The 22,045-nt window shown below is 40.4% G+C and overlaps 1 protein-coding gene across 2 annotated transcripts; it reads left to right on the top strand.

The window, feature by feature from the left end:
- The first annotated feature begins 86 nt into the window (after window positions 1-86).
- LOC120528064 (gastrula zinc finger protein XlCGF26.1-like) lies at window positions 87-10,596 on the top strand. Of its 2 annotated transcripts, none has more exons than XM_039752054.1 (3): window positions 87-193; window positions 6,138-6,847; window positions 9,138-10,596. In XM_039752054.1, the coding sequence occupies exons 2-3, from the start codon at window positions 6,226-6,228 to the stop codon at window positions 10,454-10,456; spliced, it is 1,941 nt and encodes a 646-aa protein (XP_039607988.1). In that variant the 5' UTR covers window positions 87-193; window positions 6,138-6,225; the 3' UTR covers window positions 10,457-10,596. The 2 variants fall into 2 exon arrangements, with proteins under 2 accessions (XP_039607988.1, XP_039607989.1); XM_039752055.1 differs by lacking the exon at window positions 87-193 and adding an exon at window positions 5,956-6,033.
- The last annotated feature ends 11,449 nt before the right edge of the window (window positions 10,597-22,045 follow it).

Below are 22,045 nucleotides of genomic sequence, written 5' to 3'. Positions count from 1 at the left end.
CGTATCCCCCGCAAAGAATGGAATTGTCCATCTGGAGTCAGCTGCGCATGTGCAGCGTAGCTGTGTGTCGGCGTACAGTACTCGTCCTTTAGGGGAGTTTGTTGTTGCTTCTGCTCGGCACGTGGGTTTTGCGTTCACGTTTTTCTCTCAGAATAAGTACACGGCTGCAGACGTTTTCGTGGCGGATCTGCTGGTGAGTTTTATTTTGGCACAACTTTTGTTGGGGCGGGAAGATAACGGCAAAGAAAAGAAATTGGTCATGTCAGAAAGTGACGCGTTATTGAGGAGACGAAGGAAGAGTGGCACATGTGCGGTCTACGGGCGTCCGTCCTAAACTTTGTTTTATTTGACAGTACCTGTGTTTCTCATGCTACTCCAGCTGTATTATTATAAGGGCCGGTGTTCTATCGATTCGCCCAGCTTTGTCGAATTGTGGTACCCTATCGAAAAATGCTACCGCAGGCAGGGGCTAGTTAGTTACACACCGTTAGACTTCCTAGAATTAACGTAAGCAACCACCACGGGGCATCTGATTTGAATGCAAGAAAATTATGCCCTTTGTTAAACTTTAGACCACACAAAATAACGTAACAAACTTGAGAATGTACGTTCGTTTGGCTGTTGTGAACATAATCCCACAGCACTCCTTTATGACAACTAATCTAACTCGAGAAACTGTCGTGCTGCGCAGCACTTAAAAGGGAACACTACAATTTAAGCTGACCTCTTTAAAAAAAATAATATTTTTATTCTCATTAATTATTCGGATAAACTTGAAAGCTTTCAAATAGGCCACATTAATTTACTTATTTCCTTTATCACAAAATACTGTCAAGTATATTTTAATATAAGGCATACAGCGGGGCAAAAAAGTATTTAGTCAGCCACCAATTGTACAAGTTCTCCCACTTAAAAAGATGAGAGAGGCCTGTAATTTTCATCATAGGTATACCTCAACTATGAGAGACAAAATAAGAAAAAAAAAATCCAGAAAATCACATTGTCTGATTTTTAAAGAATTTATTTGCAAATTATGGTGGAAAATAAGTATTTGGTCACCTACAAACAAGCAAGATTTCTGGCTCTCACAGACGTGTAACTTCTTCTGTAAGAGGCTCCTCTGTCCTCCACTCGTTACCTGTATTAATGGCACCTGTTTGAACTCATCATCAATATAAAAGACACCTGTCCACAACCTCAAACAGTCACACTCCAAACTCCACTATGGCCAAGACCAAAGAGCTCTTAAAGGACACCAGAAACAAAATTGTAGACCTGCACCAGGCTGGAAAGACTGAATCTGCAATAGGTAAGCAGCTTGGTGTGAAGAAATAAACTGTGGGGGCAATTATTAGAAAATGGAAGACATACAAGACCACTGATAATCTCCCTCGATCTGGGGCTCCACACAAGATCTCACCCCGTGGGGTCAAAATGATCACAAGAACGGTGAGCAAAAATCTCAGAGCCACACGGGGGGACCTAGTGAATGACCTGCAGAGAGCTGGGACCAAAGTAACAAAGGCGACCATCAGTAACCCACTACGCCACCAGGGACTCAAATCCTGCAGTGCCAGATGTGTTCCCCTGCTTAAGCCAGAACATGTGCAGGCCCGTCAGAAGTTTGCTGGAGAGCATTTGGATGATCCAGAAGAGGATTGGGAGAATGTCATATGGTCAGATGAAACCAAAATAGAACTTTTTGGTAAAAACTCTACTCGTCGTGTTTGGAGGAGAAAGAATGCTGAGTTGCATCCAAAGAACACCATACCTACTGTAAAGCATGGGGGTGGAAACATCATGCTTTGGGGTTGTTTTTCTGCAAAGCGACAAGGATGACTGATCCGTGTAAAGAAAAGAATGATTGGGGCCATGTATCGTCAGATTTTGAGTGAAAATCTCCTTCCATCAGCAAGGGCACTGAAGATGAAACGTGGCTGGGTCTTTCAGCATGACAATGATCCCAAACACACCGCCCGGGTAACGAAGGAGTGGCTTCGTAAGAAGCATTTCAAGGTCCTGGAGTGGCCTAGCCAGTCTCCAGATCTCAACCCCGTAGAAAATCTTTGGAGGGAGTTGAAAGTCCCTGTTGCCCAGCGACAGCCCCCAAACATCACTGCTCTAGAGGAGATCTGCATGGAGGAATGGGCCAAAATACCAGCAACAGTGTGTGAAAACCTTGTGAAGACTTACAGAAACCGTTTGACCTCTGTCATTGCCAACAAAGGGTATATAACAAAGTATTGAGATGAACTTTTGTTATTGACCAAATACTTTTTTTCCACCATAATTTGCAAATAAATTCTTCAAAAATCAGACAATGTGATTTTCTGGATTTTTTTTATTCTCATTTTGTCTCTCATAGTTGAGGTATACCTATGATGAAAATTACAGGCTTCTCTCATCTTTTTAAGTGGGAGAACTTGCACAATTGGTGGCTGACTAAATACATTTTTGCCCCACTGTATTTACAAGTGATCCATCAACATCGACTGGTAGCTTATCTGGATAGTGAAAAATACACTACATTGCCAAAAGTTTTGGGACACCTAACTTTACACACACATGTACTTTAATGACATCCCAATCTTAATATGTAGGCTTTAATGTGAAGTCGGCCCACCCTTTGCAGCTCTAACAGCTTCAACTCTTCGGGGAAGGCTTTCCACAAGGTGTAGGAGTGTGTTGATGGATTTGTGACCAGGAGAGCATTTGTGAGGCACTGATGTTGGATGAGAAGGCCTGGCTCGCTCACAGTCTCCACTCTGAAGCATCCCAAAGGTGTTTTGTCAGGTTGAGGTCAGTTCTCTGTGCAGGCCAGTCAAGTTCCTCCACACCAAACTCGCTCATCCATTTCTTTACAGACCTGGCTTTGTACAATAGTGCGCAATCATGTTGAAACAGGAAGGGGGCATCCCCAAACTGTTCTCACAAAGTTGGGAGCATGAAATTGTTCAAAATGGCTTTGCATACTGAAGCATTAAGAGTTCCTTTCACTGGAACTAAGGGGCCAAGCCCAACCCCTGAAAAACAACCCCACACCATAATCCCCCCTCTACCAAATGTTACACTTAGCACAATGCAGTCAGACTCATCCATCAGATTGTCAGACAGAGAAGCGTGATTCGTCACTCCAGAGGACGCGTCTCCACTGCTCTAGAGTCCAGTGGCAGGCGGTGGGCTTTACACCACTGCATCCTATGCTTTGCATTGCACTTTGTGCTGCTCGGCCATGGAAATCCTTTGCACGTAGCTCTCTACACAGTGTTTTTGAACTAATTGGGAGACCAGACGAAGTTTGGAGGTCTGTAGCTATTGACTGTGCAGAAAGTTGGCGACTTCTGCACACCACAGCATGCGCTGTCCCCGCTCTTTGTGGCTAAATTGCTGTTGTTCCCAGTTGCTTCCACTTTGTTATAATACCACTAACAGTTGACCGTGGAATATTTAGTACCGACGAAATTTCACGAATGGAGTTATTGCACAGGTGGTATCCTATCACGGTACCAGGCTTGAATTCACTGAGCTCCTGAGAGCGACCCATTCTTTCACAAATGTTTGTAGAAGCCATCTGCATGCCGAGGGGCTTGATGTTATACACCTGTAGCCATGGAAGTGATAGGAACACCTGAATTCAATGATTGGGGGGACGGTGTCCTAATACTTTTGGCAATACCTTAATGAGATACACTACCAGGCTGCCAGAACCATGTCATGGCACCTAATGCCATTTCTGACGCAATGAGGAGTGGCATCTTTGTTTTAAAAGCAAAATGGGCTTTGAAAAAAAAAAAGTCTTTATTGTTTAACCTTTTCCATTCAAAACTTAACAAACATTTAACCTTTAATTGAAGTAAAATTATTGAAAGGAAAAAAAATTCTTGTCATAAACAAATACTTTTCTGAAATATGTGTTCCACAGTTAGACATGGCAAGGGATCTGAGTCCATTCCTCCATATAGAATCTCTCATGATCCTTTAGATTTTGAGGTCCACAGCTATGGACTCCACTCTTCAAGTTTTCAGTGGGGTCTAGGTGAGGGTAGTGGGATGGTCATGGCAAAGCCTTGATTATGTGGTGTCAACGGCACCCGGGCACAGACAGGCAGACATCTTGTTTTGCACAAACCACCACACGTTTATTTACAATATTTACAAATTATGGTCACAAAGACCCCAGTCTATTTGGTCACTCAGACCCAGTTTAGTGCACAATACCCCAATAAACACTCAAAGTCCTGGCCACAATGCCTTTCTTCGGGCCGCCTCCACTCTCCACTGCTTCGTCCTCCTTCCACCTGACTCCAGCTTGAATGAATGGAGGCGGCCCTTTATAGATGACCCGGATGAGCACCTGGTGTTCCCGGCATTCCTTCTCTGACCACGCCCCAGCGTGGCGGAAGTGTCGGCTGTCCTCCCGGCTGCTCTCCGGGCGCCATCATAAATCTTCCCCCCAGCACTTCCTGGTGTGGCGGAAGTGCTGGGTTAACAGGTCCCCAAGGCATTGGGGCGCCTCCTGGCGGTGACCACGGGCCCCTACAGGGAAAGGCTTCCATGCCCTTGACCCGTGGCCCCCAAAGCAACCCGGAAGGCGAACCCCACGTGATCCAGGCCGGGCTCTGACCCTCTTCCGGTCCCTCCTGGCGTCCTGGCCGGGTCATAGCCCCTGGCATCCCTGACAGTGGTCACTGGACCATTTTTGTGTTGATTTTCAGGCGTGCTTTGAATCACTGTCCTGCTGAAAGATCCAACCACAGTCTTCAGTTTCAGCTTAATAGCAGAGGCGGTCAGTTTTTGATTTAATATCTGCTGATACTTGATGTAGTCCATGATACCATGTGTCTTAACAGGTTGTCCAGGGCCTTTGGCAGAAAAGCAGCCCCACAACATCAACTATCCACTTCCATACTTCAAAGTGGGCTGTAATGAGGTACTTTTCTGCATGCCTACATTAAATCCACCTCTGGTGTTTATTGATAAAATATGTTTGTCTCATCTGACCATGAAACTTGGCACCACTGAAAGAAAGTTCCAGTAATGTTTGACATACTGTAAGTGCTTGAGTTTGTTTTCCGATAACAGCAGAAGCTTTTTTCTTGCAACCCTCCAAAACAACTTATGGTTATGTAAGGGGTGTCTGATGGTAGTTTTTGCGACTTTTTCACTTTTGCTTAGGGTAGTGAAAGGCAACCTTTTTCGAGTTACGGCTACTAAGTCCAAAAATTTTCTTTTGCGGCGCACCCGACGGACTGCCCATAAATAGTCGTGATGACACAATTTATGGACAATCGCCAATAAAAACAGTTAATTTTACAAGTTTGAAAGACATTTTATTAATAAAGGAATCAAAGAATAAATCTTAAATTTAATTAATGTGAACGTTGAGATTGTTTTTCAGCACATATGAGATTGATGCAAGGATCAATTTTCAAAAAATAGACGCGCATTTCCTTGTCGATCATTTGAAGTCTCTCGCGTTTCTTAGACTTCATTTCCGTATCCGTACAGTGAGCGAGATCTTCCAACAACGAGACTTTTTAAGTCTCACGAGATGTGTTTTTGACACCGCTGGTGTTGATATTACGATGAATGGTGAACAGCGAAAATTTTAACTTGCGTTCAAAATAAATGCATTCGTTTATTCAACAATCTGATTAACTGTTATCTGTTTTTCCAACATAATTTTTTTTTTTAAACATTATCTTTTTAATCAACCAAAAGTTCAAAAACACTAGCAATTTTAAATATTTTACAAAAGTTTTTGCGGTGCCCCTAGAAAATTCCACAGCGCATTAGGGCCTCAAATATTATTATTGTTGTGGTTGTGATGGTTGTATTTTGTTTTATGAACAATAAAGGCAAACAAATATAAGTTTTAAACCAAGAATTTGCATCATTCTTGTTGTTCCAAAAAGCATGAATAAAATAAAAATAAAATCACTCTCAAGAAGTTGGCTTGAAAACTGATCAGTGCCAGATGAAGGGAGGAAGAGGAAGGGACTGAAATTATGAAACTCAGTAATTGAAACGACTGTAAGATTTAGAATATTTATTTAATACAAATGTACTAAACAGGGTTTTGTGTCTTCCTAAATGATAAATGAAATATTTCCTTTTTTTTAAAAAAAAAAAAACAGGTAGACGAGAGACTGGTTGTGACAAGGGAAGTGTTCGTATGAAGGCGGAAAGTCAGGTTGTCTGAATGTTAGATGAACTACACTGACAATGGAGTATCCACTTACCATGCAGGAGGACCCAAAGGCTGGCAGAGGCCCCGTTGTAGGAACCACATTGAAACACATGTATGTAAAGCTGAAAGAGGAGGCCTGTGATTGGGAACTTGGTGAAATCCGACCTGTCATTATCCAGACATGGACAGTTAAAGAGGAGGTGTATGACCCTGAATATAAGTTTATAAAAGAAGAGGCTTTTGAGCAAAGGTGCCTCCCCATCAAAGATGAAATTCTAATTCCGACATCCACGAATCTCCTATGTGACTATAGTTCTAGTAGAATTAAATGTGAAGTCCCTGACCATGTTTGTCTGCCTATTCAAGGGGAGCATTCTGAAGAAGAATTTACCCCAGTTAAAAAGGAGGCATCTGGTGCTGTACCGGTGTGCATCAAAGAGGAAAGCTGTGAATATGAATTGGGCTGCTTTCAAATACAACACCACAAACGTGGGAATATTCTAAAGGAAGAGACTTCTAAGTTGGTATCTAACCTGGGTGGGAGTCAAGCTGCTGATTTGGGGTCAATACAGTTACAGAAGAAAGAATTAATGGAAGAAGAGGAAGAGTTTTACAAAAGAGACCAGCGAGTGAATCCTGTCCATCAGCCTTTCATAAGTAAGTTCAACTGATGTATCAGAAAGATTGAAACTTTTGATTTTGCAGTTAGATTACCTTTTTTTTTCACTGTCTTTCAACAAATATCATAAATAGTTTAGGGGCTTAGCCTTCCAATTTGGTGGTTAATTATGTGTGGTGGAAGACTCTTTAAAATGCACATGTTAATTAATTGTCTTCCCTTTCATGAATTTCCCATTTTTATCTCTGAAGTGAGCAGCTGTTTTTTTTTTTCTTTTTTTTTTTCCTTTTAGCTACTTAGATCCCTGGAGGTCATCTGTTAGTTCTATTCTCCCATCACTTAGAATTTGTGTATTTGTATTTATAGTGGGTATAGAAAAGAATCACCCCCTTTGAAATATTCCCATTTTTTGCTTTACAGCCTTAAATGAAGACACACACAAAAATATTTCTTCCCAGCTTTACTTACTCAATGCAACCAATAAACATGCAAAAAGCTGACATTATTAGTTTTTTTTTTTTTTTATCATGTGCAATTGATTTGTAGGAGTGACTGATCATTTTTATTTGTTTTCACAAATTCACTCTGTTTATGTGTTTTAGGAGACATGCCATGTGAAAGTGATCATTTGTGACATAGATGGCAGTGATGCTTTAAGTATGGCCACGTTTCCATGTTTTGGTATCCCTCAGTTGGATAAAATTTGCATACTGACTACTGCTAAAGATGTATAATTAAAATAGGCCAAGTGCTAGGTTTCATTTTGATTTTTGTTCTCTTTTTGGCTTTGTATGTCTATTTAAGTTTAGCATCCATAGCTGTATTTACAGGCACACATTCATTCACTGAATTTAGTCCTGAGGGCCCACTTAGGGTACATTTATTCCTGTGGCGAGACTCTCTACTTCAGGGGTCTCCAAACTTTTTTCCCCTGAGAGCTACTTTTACAAAATGAAAATGGCCAAGAGCTCCTCCTGTTTGCTAACGTTTATTCTCATAGCTTATTTCATCCCAAACAAACTAAATAAGCTTGTTTTGCCTGAACATTTACAAAATGTTGGTGTCCACAACTCACATTTTGCATTAAAACAACGCAAAAAAAATATTTAGTTCACCTGCAAGTGCATTTTGTATGTCTGTATGATTTTCTAGTGTATTTCACACTATTGAATTAAAACATGATTGCTGTCAAAGCAAAACAATGCAATTCCAAATACACAGAAATGACAGATTAATTTGTCATTTTGTTCCATGTCACCATTTCATTTCACATGTCCAGTTGCATGTGTGACGTGTTTTTTCAGTTAGTCAGATGACTGGAACTGCATGGAGTCAACAAGAGAGGCAGGTGTCTGGTGGAGTGGAGTCACTTAGGTTCATTCTTCTGGAGTCATTTCAATGTTCATCTGTCAGTCGTGTTCTGAACTTTGATTTCATGACATTCATGTCAGACTCACAGAGGTATGGAGACCCAAACAAAGAGCTGCTTGGTGAAGATTCTCATAGTTATCTGACTCTACTAAGCTCCAGAAATGACTTTAACTGCACATTATTTTGAAGGTTTACTAACATATAATATATAAAATCCAATGTCTCTCTGTCTGTATGTCTGTCCGCTTTTCACGAGAGGACTATGTAATGGATTTGGATTGGGGGTTTTTCTATAATTTGCTTGAATATTCCAGTTGATTTTGCGACTTCTCATTTCGCTATGTATCATAGTTCGCTTGCGGTACCGACTTATTTGCACAAATCTGAGATCCACGCAACGGGCCGAGGGGAGGGGCCTTCCTCACTCACTCACCACGTGTTTCTTAACTCCGCTTAGCTAGCGAACAAGAGAACAATTGAATTCAACTTTGTTTGATATTTAAAATAAAGTGTTACTTAGGTCTAGATGGGTGTGAGTCCAGATATTCTCTTAAGTGTTTGCCACCTTGAAAAAATAGATTGCAATTCAGATTGTGGATCGTGATTTTGTGTTAAAAGGGATCGTGATATGATTTTTTGGAAAGATCGCTCAGCCCTAATTTGACTAATCAGATTTTCAAATTTATGTAGGATTCATTAAACTTCTGGCGAGCCATTTGGAAAGGGGTTGCGAGCTACCGGTAGCTCGCGAGCAACATGTTGGAGACCCCTGCTCTACTTTATACATCCAACAGGAGGCCCTGAATGACATCACAGGGTCCACAGAGAGGGTCTGCCACTGGATGTCTATAGCCACATTCAGTTGACTAAACTTGAAGAACTAGGTATTAAACTGTAGAGCTGTATCAAAATTGTATCCTGCCATTTCTTACCTTCTGTCTGTTTTCTGATCTGCAGCACAGATGACTTGGAAGTATTGTGGGACAGATGTTCCTAAGAATCGTATCAGATTGACAGCCTCACTCAGTCATGATCGTGAACAGGTATTTGCTTCATTTGAACTCTCCCAACATGCCCAGCTGTCCAACTCAAAGAGCATCAACTGCAGTCTGTCTACATCAGAAAATAGCACCAGTCAACCAGCAACCATGAATATTGTCAGTGTAGTCCCCAACAAGAGAAAATATACATGTACGCACTGTGGAAAAAGCGTAGCAGATAGACACTCATTAAGGCAACATCAGGGAATTCACACAGGAGATAAGCCATATTGCTGCACTGTGTGTGGAAAAAAGTTTACATTCAAAACAGCCCTTCGAAGTCATCGGTGGACTCACTCTAAAGAGCGGCCCTACTATTGCGATGAATGTGGAAGGGGTTTCGTCAATCGCAACAGTCTTAATGAACATAGAAGAGTTCACACTGGAGAGATGCCATATGGTTGTGCTAAATGCGGAAGGAGGTTCATGACAAATTCTCAGCTTCAGTCACATCTGAATAGCCACTGTCAAATCAAGTACCATTGTGCCAAATGTGGAAAGCGATTCCCACAAAAGAATGAACTTGAAGAACACCTGTTGAGCCAACATGCCTTTCTTTTTCATTACTGTGCTAAATGTGGAATGAGGTTTTTAGATAAAATTTCTCTTCAGACCCACCGAAATGTTCATCTAAAGAAGTTGGTTTTCTGTAAAGAATGTGGGAAAGGATTTACTTTTAAAGCAAATCTTCTCCGGCACCAAAGATTTCATTCAGGGAAGAAACCACATGTCTGTACTGACTGTGGAAAAGCTTTCTCACAAAAAAACGATTTGCAGCTCCACGAAATACAGCATTCAGAAGATAAACCATATTGTTGTGCTACTTGTGGAAAGAAGTTTGCAGGAGAGCATCAGCTTCAGGATCATGAGAAAGTTCATACTGGAGAAAAGCCATACTGTTGTACTTTATGTGGAAAGGCATATGCTAAGAAAAAGCACCTTCATCAACACCAGGAGGGTCACACTACTGAGAAGCCATTTGAGTGTCTCAAATGTGGACAGAGGTTTTCACTAAAGCGTGGCCTTCAAAGTCATGTGAAAATTCACAGTGGAGTGAAGCCATATCATTGTGCCGAATGTGGTAAAAGCTTCACGCGGCGTGATGTGCTTATCCGCCATCAAATGACTCACACAGAAGAAAAGCCATTCTGTTGTACTGAATGTGGAAAGCGGTTTATACGTAAAAGTCAACTTCTGACACACCAAAGACGTCACTCAGAAGAGAATCAAGTGTAATATTGGGTTGTCTGCAATACTTACTAACCTTTAGTGAGAGAGAAAAATTCAAAGTAACAACCTTTAGATCTATCCATCCATTTTCCAACCCGCTGAATCCGAACACAGGGTCACGGGGTTCTGCTGGAGCCAATCCCAGCCAACACAGGGCACAAGGCAGGAACCAATCCTGGGCAGGGTGCCAACCCACTGCAGGACACACACAAACACACCCACACACCAAGCACACACTAGGGCCAATTTAGAATCGCCAATCCACCTAACCTGCATGTCTTTGGACTGTGTGAGGAAACCGGAGCGCCCGGACGAAACCCACGCAGACACGGGGAGAACATGCAAACTCCATGCAGGTCTCCTAACTGCGAGGCAGCAGCGCTACCACTGCACCACCATGCTGCCCACATTTAGATCTATTATTTTGAAAATTAAATTTTATTTTTCAACTTTGTGACATTTTAGCCCCTATTATTTCTGTTGTTTTAGTAAACAATAGTACAAATCTGTAAGTAGTACATTAAATATTATGAATCACATAAATCACAAACAAATACAACAGTATTGTTTTATACATTATGCATGTTAATTTCACAAATCGCTGTTGGAAATACAAAGTAAAGTATTAAATTTGATAGTCTCATTTGCATGTGTCACTCTACACATTAATGTCCCTAACAACATTTTCTTAAATTAGAGTAAAACATTGTTTCCCAGAATTCCATGCAAGGTGGAGGTTCATAATCCATGAGGATAAATGAAAGACAATTAGGACCCATGTTGAAGGTGTGAGATTGGAGATTTTCTATAAATTTGATTGCAAACATTTTGAATGTGTTTGGATTGCTTTTTGTGTATAATCTTGGACTGTTTTGAGGATCTGATTTCTGTATGAAGTCTGGTTTGCAAAGGTGGAGAAAGACAAAACATCAAAAACGTCCATTCATTCTTCACCAAAATTAGCAACTACAAAGGATTATTCTTCACCACCAAAAAGGATAGCAAAACGTTTTGCATTAATGAACACTCAAGTCCCATCCACATTTAGAGAGTTATGAGCATCAGAGAAGGTACAGAGTTACCTAAGCCTACCGTACCATACTGAGGAGTCTGATCCTCTCCTCTACTGGAAGGACAACTAGAACTGGATCCCCTGTTTGGCTCAAATTGAATGTCAGTGTCTAGCTATTCTTGCCTCATCTGCTCCAGTGTAATGTGTTTTCAGTATTGCTGGTGTAAAAGATGACCCGGACAGAAACAGATATGGACTCCAGATGTCCAAACCACGCACATTTTATTCCTCATTTCCTTCACAGCACATAATATCACACAGTGCAGACAATACTCTCAGTCCTTATCTTTGTTTCTTCTGCTGCCTCTACTCCACTCCTCACAAGCTCCATCCTCTTCCACTCGACTCCGGCCCCCCAAGTGGAGTGAGGCAGCCTCTTTTATAGTTCAGCCGGAAGTGCTCCAGGTGCTTCCTGATGATCTTCCGGCAGCACTTCCTGGTGTAGCGGAAGTGTTGCCCTTGCACCCTGAAGCACGTCCCCCTGCTGGTGACCACGGGCCTCATCAGGGATGAGCTTCCGAGCTTTGTTCCCATGGCCCCCACACAGACCAGGGCGGCTGCCCTCTCGTTGCCCGGAGGAGGTATTGTCCCTCTCCTTGTCCGTCCAGGCGTCCCGGCTGGGTCCGTCACACTGGCAAGATATTTAGACCTTAGTGATACCAAATTTCAGGAAATTGATTATTTGATGCAATAAAAAGGGAATACTGTATATATGAATGAAATACCGGAATGAATGTGACTCATTATTTTGTGGTTTGACACATATATCATGTGGTAGTATTTATCACACTAGTAATCTAAAGCTGGTATTAACAGTATATTCAGATACTTATAGCCAGTGTCACTCATCATTTATCGATTCTTAATGTACAGTTCTGTTTTATTCACTTACATTTCATCAACTATTTTTCATACATTACTTGGTATTTATAAGGCACCATAAATAAAGTACACATGTATGTCCATACTTGTAACCCCAAATAAATACTCAACAGCATCAATAAATGGAATTTGGCCGAATTTCACTGAATTGAATTCGACTTTCTAAAACTCCTATTCCAATTCAGTTTCCTGTAGTAGTTGTTGAATTCAATTTCCTTTTTTGAACTGGAATTGTTGAATTAATTCCTGAATTGACCCCCCAACCCTGCTCTCTGTAATTGAATGTTACATAAACACTGTGCCCCTCTAGGGATTTCAATTGAGAGAGGCAAGCAAGTCATGACGAGTACAGTGTATGAAAATACAGAATGTTGTAATTAGTTTTGGGGATCCAACCACATGCTCCCATTTGATTGCCATAGTTGTATACAGGGAGGGAAAAAATACTGGATTTAAGGGGAGTGTTCTCTGTTGAGATAATGTGCCCTCACTCAGTTTTGTGTATTGTGGAAGAAACCTCCGGGGAAGACAGGATTAGTTCAATTAATCAGCTTTTTTTTTCAGTTACAGATGAGTACATGGATTCATGCATTGCACGGCAGAAGAGCAAAGTTCCTTTTTTTGGTTAGCTTTCTTTTATATTTTCTCCTCCCTCCACCTTCCCTTTACTTATCAAAAAGCATATCATCGTTTATCTAAGCATTTCATCTTATATTACGCAAATCAGCCAACCGTTTCATTTTTGTGTACGTGTCAGATGGGGTCCTACAGAAGGAAAGGTCATCTTTCCTGTGTCTGACGGATGCATTCCTAAAGAGGAAGTTTCCTTGGTCAGCTTACTGCACCCTGTCTTATGACAGATGCCTGTATGAATAACCTGCCATTAGCTTTTAACCCTTAGTAACTTCCGAGCAGTTACGTTTTTCTTTAACACTATCAAATGATGTCATTTCCTGAAGACATCTTAATTTATTTTCTCTGACTGGAAGAGGAGCAGTTGGAGACCAAGTGGACGTGATGTCAATTCTCTATCTTTAATGACAACAACAACATGTATTTATATAGCACATTTTCATACAAAAAAATGTAGCTCAAAGTGCTTTATAGAATGAAGAATAGAAAAATAGAAGACACAATAAAAATAAGTCAACATTAATTAACATAGAATAAGTAAGGTCCGATGGCCAGGGTGGACAGAAAAAACAAAAAAAAAACTCCAGAGGCTGGAGAAAAAAATAAAATCTGTAGGGATTCCAGACCAAGAGACTGCCCAGTCCCCTCTGGGCAAGAAGAAGAAGAAGGAAAAACTCCTTTTTCTCTGGCCAGGGGTCTCGAAATTTCAGCAGGAATTTCTCCCTAGCCATCTTTCTCAACGAAGGCCTTTTTTATCATCTCTCCATCTTGGAAGGACTTCTTATGCTTAACGATCGAGTGACTCACTCGGAACGATGCTTCGGTGTGTCTGCCTAAGCTTTTGAATTCAGCCGAGTGAAAAATGACGGCTGTCCGATTAACTGCGATTTTAGTTCCCTCTCCTTTCTCTTTCTCAGATTGCTTTTTGGAAGGAAGTCAGTTTGGTAGTTTTTAGGAACAGTTCGAAAGTGCCATTCCACATTTTCCTTCTTTGGAATAGCAATGATAGATTGACAGATCAGACAAACACACTTCGATTGACACATTCTAAGAAAAAAAAAATCCTCTTCCAATTCCACATCCAGCCCATAACCCAAAAAAATGTTTTTTTTAAAATCCCTTCTTTAGTTGATATAAATTGGAAAGCTAACTAGATCACTTAGCCAGAGTTTTGCAGTAGCTCGCGTGTTTGGAAAGAGATCTCAGACTGGCCGCCCCCTATGTCAGTCAAGTGGCAAATGCCATAGGGAGGATATACTTTGTTATTTGTGCATCTTTATTTTGTAAAGATGTTATTTATTTTTACTCATTTTTTATTTTATTTCGAAATTGCAGAATTTGCACATTTTATATTTTTGTCTGTCTTATTACCACATTTCTAAAAAATAAATAATTTATTATGATCAAACAGTTACCCAGTACTTGAGTAGTCTTTTCACCAAATACTTTTTTTACTCTTACTTGAGTAATTTTTTGGATGGTTACTTTTTACTTCTACTTGAGTAATATTATTCTGAAGTAACGCTACTCTTACTTGAGTACAATTTTTGGCTACTCTACCCACCTGTGTTTATATATGATTCTGTTTCTAACAGCTCGGTGAGCAGACACAATAGCTAATTAACAACACTATCCACATGCATGAAAATATTGAGACCTTATGGTTTCCATTTTTTTGTAAATTCCATCCTCTGGATACTCAGGAGTGTCTATAATACTTTTTTTCACTTTCTGCTATGCCTGCTATGATTTAGGTCCAACCAACTCAAAATGGCTGGGTATCCTTTTGGAAAGTATCCTTAAATATTTAAATGTTCTTACCATTGAAGTTTAGACTGTTGTGAGAGATCTGGAATGCATAACACGTAGTAAGGACAGAGGTAAGTTAAGAAATATTTGGGCCCTTGGCTGTTGTTGCTCCATCTGGGAATCAATAGTGGTTGAGAAGCGGGCAGTGTGAGAGGTTTGCCAGTGGCAGTGCTTCCAGGGGACTTGGTGGAGTGAAGGCCATACAGGTAGACTGCTGTTTTGTCATAGAAAGGTGTTGATTGACACTTCCTGGGAAATTGTATACCTTCTTACCAGTGCAGATTCATCTTAATGTGGATTCACAGAGTAATGTTTAATTCTCATTTACTTGCAGCATGTGGGGTGTACCGGTCTCACTATTTTCTTTTCAGTAATGTGGAAAGAGTAAGTACACCTTGTGAAATGTTTTTTTTTTAAACATACACTCGCCGTCCACTTTATTAGGTACACCTGTTCAAATTCTTGTTAACACAAATATCTAATCAGCCAATCACATGGCAGCAACTCAGCTCGATTCATTTTGACCTGTAGACATTGCGAAAGACAATCTGCTGAAGTTCAAACCAAGCATCAGAATGGGGAAGAAACGAGACTGAAGTGACTTTGAACGTGGCATTGGTTGTTGGGTGCCAGATGGGCTGGTCTGAGTGAGTATTTTGGAAATTGCTGATCTTCTGGGATTTTCATACACAACCATCTCTGGCAAAGGGAAAATATCCAGTGAGCAGCAGTTTTGTGGGTGAAAATGCTAGAGGTCATTGGAGAATGGCCAGACTGGTCCGAGCTGATGGAAAGGCAACAGGAACTCAAATAAGCACTCATTACAACTGAGGTCTGCAGATGAGCATCTCTGAATGCACAACACATTAAATCTTGAAGCAGGTGGGCTACAGTAGCATTTGACCACACCAGGTGCCACTTTTGTCAGCTAAGCACAGGCAACTGAGGCTACAATTCACACGTGCTCACCAAAATTGGAAAATAGAAAATTGGAAATACATTGCCTGGTTTGTGGAGTCTCGATTTCTGCTGGCAGGGTCAGAATTTGGAGTCAACAACATGAAAGCATGGATCCATCCTGCCTTGTAACAATGATTCGGGCATCTGCTGGTGGTGTAATGGTGTGGGTGATATTTTCTTGGTACACTTTGGGACCCTTAGTATCAATTGAACATCATTTAGATGCTACATCCTACCTGAGTATTGTTCCTGGCCATGTCCATCCCTTTATGACCACAGTGTACCCATCTTCCGATGGCTACTTCCAGCTGGATAACACGTCATGTCAGAAAGCTCAGATCAACTCAAACGCAAGGCAATTCTGAAGACAAAAGGTGGTCCAACCCGGTACTAGCAGGTTGTACCTAATAAAGTGGGCGGTGAGTGTATAATATTATCTTTACTGGCTTTGTAAAAGTGTGCCATGTACCCTTGTTCCAAAATGATCTTGACTGGCATTGTAATGCTATGCCCTTAACCCACATTCAATATTGTCTTCACTGACTCTGTAAAAGCGTGCCATCTACCCATGTTCTGTAGAATTTTAATCAAATATTTTTAATCAATACAGGATCATTTTTACAATTTAATGTACACATATACTTAAATTAAGTTGTAACAATGGATTGTTAAAAGGGCTGAAGGTAACTAAAGGGTTAACTAAATTCAGCTTAACGTTTGAGCACGTGAGGCTTTTGCCTCATTTTAGAGGAGTCACCAAGATGGATGCTAAGGTTAAAATGAAGTAAATAAGTAATAAACGCCCCTTTAAAAAGCAAGGACAAACAAGTGAGGAAGCCCAAACACCCCTATTATGAAGAAGTGACAAGATCAGTGGGAAAACCCATAGGACATCCCTGTTAATAAGGTGATGTTTTGAATAATGGAAGAATCAACATGTATATGAAGTTACTGGTAGTTGAAGTCAATTGGCTAAGATGATAGAGTTTTGTATAGTAAGAGTTGGAGGATGTGATGCATTAGACAAAGTAATAGAAAAGTATAAAAGGGAATGAATTGTAACAATGTTTTCACTCTCCATGAACTCTGAGACATTTGTGCATATCTACGTGCAACTAAAGAATCGTTCTGCATTTTCATCTCTGAGAATGATTTGTTTGAATACATAGGAAAGTTTTTCCTACAACAGTTCAAGTAGCATCTTCATTGGCATTGTAATACTGTTCCATCTGTTCAACTTCAAGTATTATCTTGACTTGCAATGTTATACTGTGTCATCCATGCATATTCAACTACAGTCTTATAAGGCCTATCAGTGCTGTGCCATCTGTCTATGATCAGTGATGGAAAAACTGGTTAGAGATACATTTTGCACAGACATAAGAACATTTTTCTTAACACAAAGAACCACGGACAAAACATAAATTAACAAGTAACATGGTAGACAGTTGGACTTCGGGGACTTTTGAATCTTGGTTACTTTCAGATTAAGAGGGCTGGTGAGGTTGTTAAGTTGAACTAAAAGTTGTGGTGATTTTTTGCAGTGTTTTAAGTTTTATCCGCTGTAGGAAGAGAATGCGTTTCCCGGCGGGATCAGAGGATATCCCATTACTGCAGGGACAAGAAAATAAATTTGTAGCCGGCCAGTGTTCTATAGCAAACAGACTGAAAAATGCCAAGGATTTGAAGTGGTGCTGTTGTGGGGTACAAAATCTGTACGTTTTGGTTTATATTTTCATTATCTGTTGTTTTGTCTTGAACAAAATATGAACAAAATTCCAGACACATCAAAGCAAATTCCTAGTTGTACCTCACTTTTAAAACAGCTGTTCCAATCAAGAAAGGAAAGCATGCTGGTGCCTAAGGCTATTGATTAGTTTATAACCTAAATTACTTTACAACCTGGGAAAGGAAGACATGCCGATACTTCAGACAACATCAAAAAAAGTTGTATTGTTTGGGAAAACAGTGAATTAATTCATCATATTGACAGCCAGCCAATCAGAATATCTAACAATCACATCTTGCAAAACCCTCTGGTAGAATTTTATAATAAATATGCCTTGGCAGAAGAGCAGCATAGGAAGGAGGGAGAAAGAAGAAGGGATGAAGACATCTGGAGAGAAGAGAGCAACAGCAACGTGCAGCCGTTTCCTTCTGATCGTCAGAAAAGCATTATGAACAGCTACGAGTGCTAAGATCACAATCAGCGTGCGACATTCATCTTTGACATCTTTACTTTTTTGTAAGCTTTTTCTAAAGACTATATATATCCAAACTTAACTATCAGTCCTATTTTCCTATTTTCTATTATTCTTTGTTCCAGTGGTGGTATTATTATTATTCCTGTAATAAATTCCATGCTGCTTTTAACTTTCTATGCTTTGTCTTAATGTCTAGAGTGATTGAAGTAATAAGTTAGATTTCTTTGAGCATCTGGTGCAGCTGGAGATTTGCCATTACCTCTGTGCTGTGAGGTTTATTAAGGCTGAGGGTGTGAGCTCCATCCAATAGTATGGAACAGGATGTAAAGTAAGGCATTCTTGGGTGATAAATGGCCTATAGTCAAGGATGCTGAGCCTTTGTATGTTTAAATGTATTCTTGGAGACCAAAAGTAATATTTAGGTCTGAGATATTTTTAAAACATTGTATGCTGTTCGTGACGATAATAAGTAAGTCTCTTGAAGTGTGGAGAGCGTGACAAATTGTGTTATCCCTAAGGCACTTGTGTGGTTTAAAGTGCTAAAGGTTAATCAGCGTGTGTGTGTCATTCATGGGGCACTGTTGTGGTTAGGGTCTGTGTGTATACGTATAGCTATGTATGCGTGTGTTAATCTTAAAGTGGAACAGTAGACCAATCCAGTAACGAATCTGATGTGTACACTTACCGCTAGGTAAAGGGTAAGTAGAGGGAAATGCTGCAGTGATACAGGTCCCATCCACCATACGCCAGGTGGCAGTGGTCCTTGTATGGGAAACCAGTCAGGACACCTGCAGGGTTGCCTGGGAGATGGAGATAAGAAGTGCAGCCTTGTCAGGGTCTTTGGGGATCGAGAAAGGGCTCTGTCAGGGGAGGACTGCCCTACATTTCTTATGGCCGGATGTGTTTCCTGGAGGATATGACGTGGCAGCGGGCAACACTCAGCCGAGGAAATGAGGAAGAATTGTCTTTATTGTTCATTTATTGTGGCTGATTATTGTAGAGAGGATTGGTTAAAGGTGCTTAGTGTGAATAAATCTTCTTTATTTTACCACATCAACATGTGCTGTATTGCTGTGTCTGCGGTTTCAGGCTCTGTAGTGCCTCCTTGTGTTCATATTGCCTGGTTTCAAATATTATATTGACTGACATTAAACTACTGTGCCATTCACCTCTATTCAATATTGTCCTCACTGGCTTTTAAAACTGTGCCATCTACCTTTGTTCAAGTATTATCTTGACTGAAATTATATGCACGTTCAAATATAATCTTATATGGCACTGGAAAACTTTTCAATCTATTCTCAATCAAGTCCAGTTTAAACTTAACACTGTGCCATCCTTCCATTTTCAAGTATTATCTTGAATGGCCTTGTAATACTGTGCCATCTATCCACTCCGAAGTACACTCTTTAGAGGCATTTTAACACCATACCATCCACTTATCATCAATTACAGCTTTACAAGGCTTCATAATATTTTGCTGCCCACTCATTTTCAAGCATTATCTTTATATGCTTTGTCATGCGTATAGAAGAGAAATGTGACACTCTGCTCAAACACTGTAACGTATACGTATCTCAACCTCCTCTTCATGTTCCGCCAATACATCTTGATTAGAACAGCTAAAACACTTCAAAAAACCAAGAAACCCCATTACATAGCCAACTTCAGTATCTTTAATACATTAAACAATATACCGATATCAGAACTGCACCTCAATAATACAGAAACTTGTGTGCCAGATTTATCTTTTGCCTTTTTAAAAAAAAAACAAACGTATCATACAGATAGAAGAACTACATACCCTCAGTCTGCAGTAAGTCAGGGATAAAAACACACACACATCAAAATCAACCAAATAGAAAAAAAAGTAATAAAAAAAAAATACTAATAAGTAAAACAAAGCAAAATGCCCAGTGAATATCGACACCAAGTAGTAAAGTCCAGAGTATCGGAGATACTTTCTGGTGTGTAAGTTGAGTGTTACACTTCTCTGCTACGGTTACGGGTTTTTTCTGAGTATGTGAAGATTTTAATATCCTTATAATACGCTGTGTCATCTATACACATTGCAGTACAATCTTCTAAGACTGTGCCATCTACTCTGTACAACAGTACAACATTGGGTGGCAGTGTAATACTGTGCCATCCACCCATTTTCAAGTATTAACTTGCACTGTAATGAGGTTGACATCATGGCTGTGATAGCACCACATCCTGGTGCTCCCTGCCCAGAGTTTGCCTGTTTTCTTTGTGTCTGTGTGGGTTTCACTCAGGTGCTCGACTTTCCACCCACAGTCCAGAGGGGAACTGGTGTTGTTAAATTGTCCCCTGATGTGTGTCTGTTTACCCTACAATGGACTGGTGCCTTAGCCAGGGATTGTTCGTGCCTTGCTCCTGATGCATGCTGGGCTAGAATTCAGCTGCCCAACAACCCTATACCCGATAATTGGGTTAGGAAAATGGATGAATGCACTGTAATGCTGTGCTGTCTTACCCACAGTCAAATACAATGTGATATGTGGCATCAGTATACTCTGCCAGCCACCTGTTTTCAAGTGCCATCTTAACTGGCAGTAGGAATTCTTATCATAGATCCCTGGTAAAGAATTGACTGTCTGGTCTCTCATTGAGGACCTTGTGCATTGATACTATTGAGCCTGCTCAATGTAAAAATGTTATTATATCTTATCTACTTTGCCTTGGGGCGGCACGGTGGCGCAGTGGTAGCGCTGCTGCCTCGCAGTTAGGAGACCTGGGTTCGCTTCCCGGGTCCTCCCTGCGTGGAGTTTGCATGTTCTCCCCGTGTCTGCGTGGGTTTCCTCCGGGCGCTCGTGCCCTGTGTTGGCTAGGATTTGCTCCAGCAGACCCCCGTGACCCTGTATTCGGATTCAGCGGGTTAGACAATGGCTGGATGGATGGATGGATACTTTGCCTTGTTCTAGGCAATGTAATTTTATTAAATATACTATTCAAATGATTAAATTTACAATTATGTAAGTTTCATTCATTCATACAGTCTCAAAAACAGAGAGTTGAAGAAATTGAATGAAATTTGTATTGCATACAACTGTCCTGAGCTGCCCACTTTCACAGAAGTGGAGGTTGTTACTCAATGCAAAGCCCCCTGTGATGAAGAAATCTTTATTCTGTTCATACAGTTGCAGGATGACTCAATAATACTAAGACCACAAAGATTTTCTGCATTATATTATATTATAATGGTTCAGTAGTCTCAATACCTCCAGTGGGGGAAATAAGCATTTGATCCCCTGCTGAATTTGTAAGTTTGCAAATGAAGTCTCTGATTTTTATGGTAGTTTCACTTTAATGGAGAGAGAGAGAGAGAGAATTTCAACCAAAAATCCAGAAAAAACACATCTTTCTATTATAAAAGGAAATCCTGAGACAAGACTTTTTCAAAGGGACAATTTCAAGTCCTGCAAGACGAGACTTTGGCCATGAGATTTTTTCAAGTCCTGCTCTCCTCTCAACTATTTCTAGTTAACAGCCGACGGCCACGGTCCTCTCATTCATGTGAATGCTTTTGTCAGACTCAGTTCCTGCTCTCTTAGCTCTTATAAATTTTAATGTTTTCCTCACTTTATGTCCCCAATTAAAGAAGACCTATTATGTCCAAATCGCATTGAAGAATTTCATCCCAAAAGGTTATCAACAGAAGAAATGAGTACACAGGCAATCCTAACGCAGAGAAACGATGAAGTCAAACGAATTAACACAAAAATTGTCGATCAGTTACATGGCAGATTGGTTAAATGCGTATCAATAGACTATGCTTTAACAGTTGTTGGTGATGGTGTGTAAGATGAAAATAACAACTTACAATATCACGAAGAATATCTACAACCGTTAACAATGTTCAGTCTTCCATCGCCTGAATTACTGTAGAAAGAAGGATGTATCCAAAAAAGATAATGTAGTTCATCTCCCATGGATAACATTAGACAACAAAGCAGATCTTGATATACCATTCGTATTAAAGCATTAACAGTTTCCCATTCGAATAGCTTTTGC

The sequence above is a fragment of the Polypterus senegalus genome, chromosome 4 (assembly GCF_016835505.1).
Source record: "Polypterus senegalus isolate Bchr_013 chromosome 4, ASM1683550v1, whole genome shotgun sequence".
NCBI classification, from domain to species: Eukaryota; Metazoa; Chordata; class Cladistia; order Polypteriformes; family Polypteridae; genus Polypterus; species Polypterus senegalus.
This window is presented reverse-complemented; position numbering and strand designations above follow the sequence as displayed.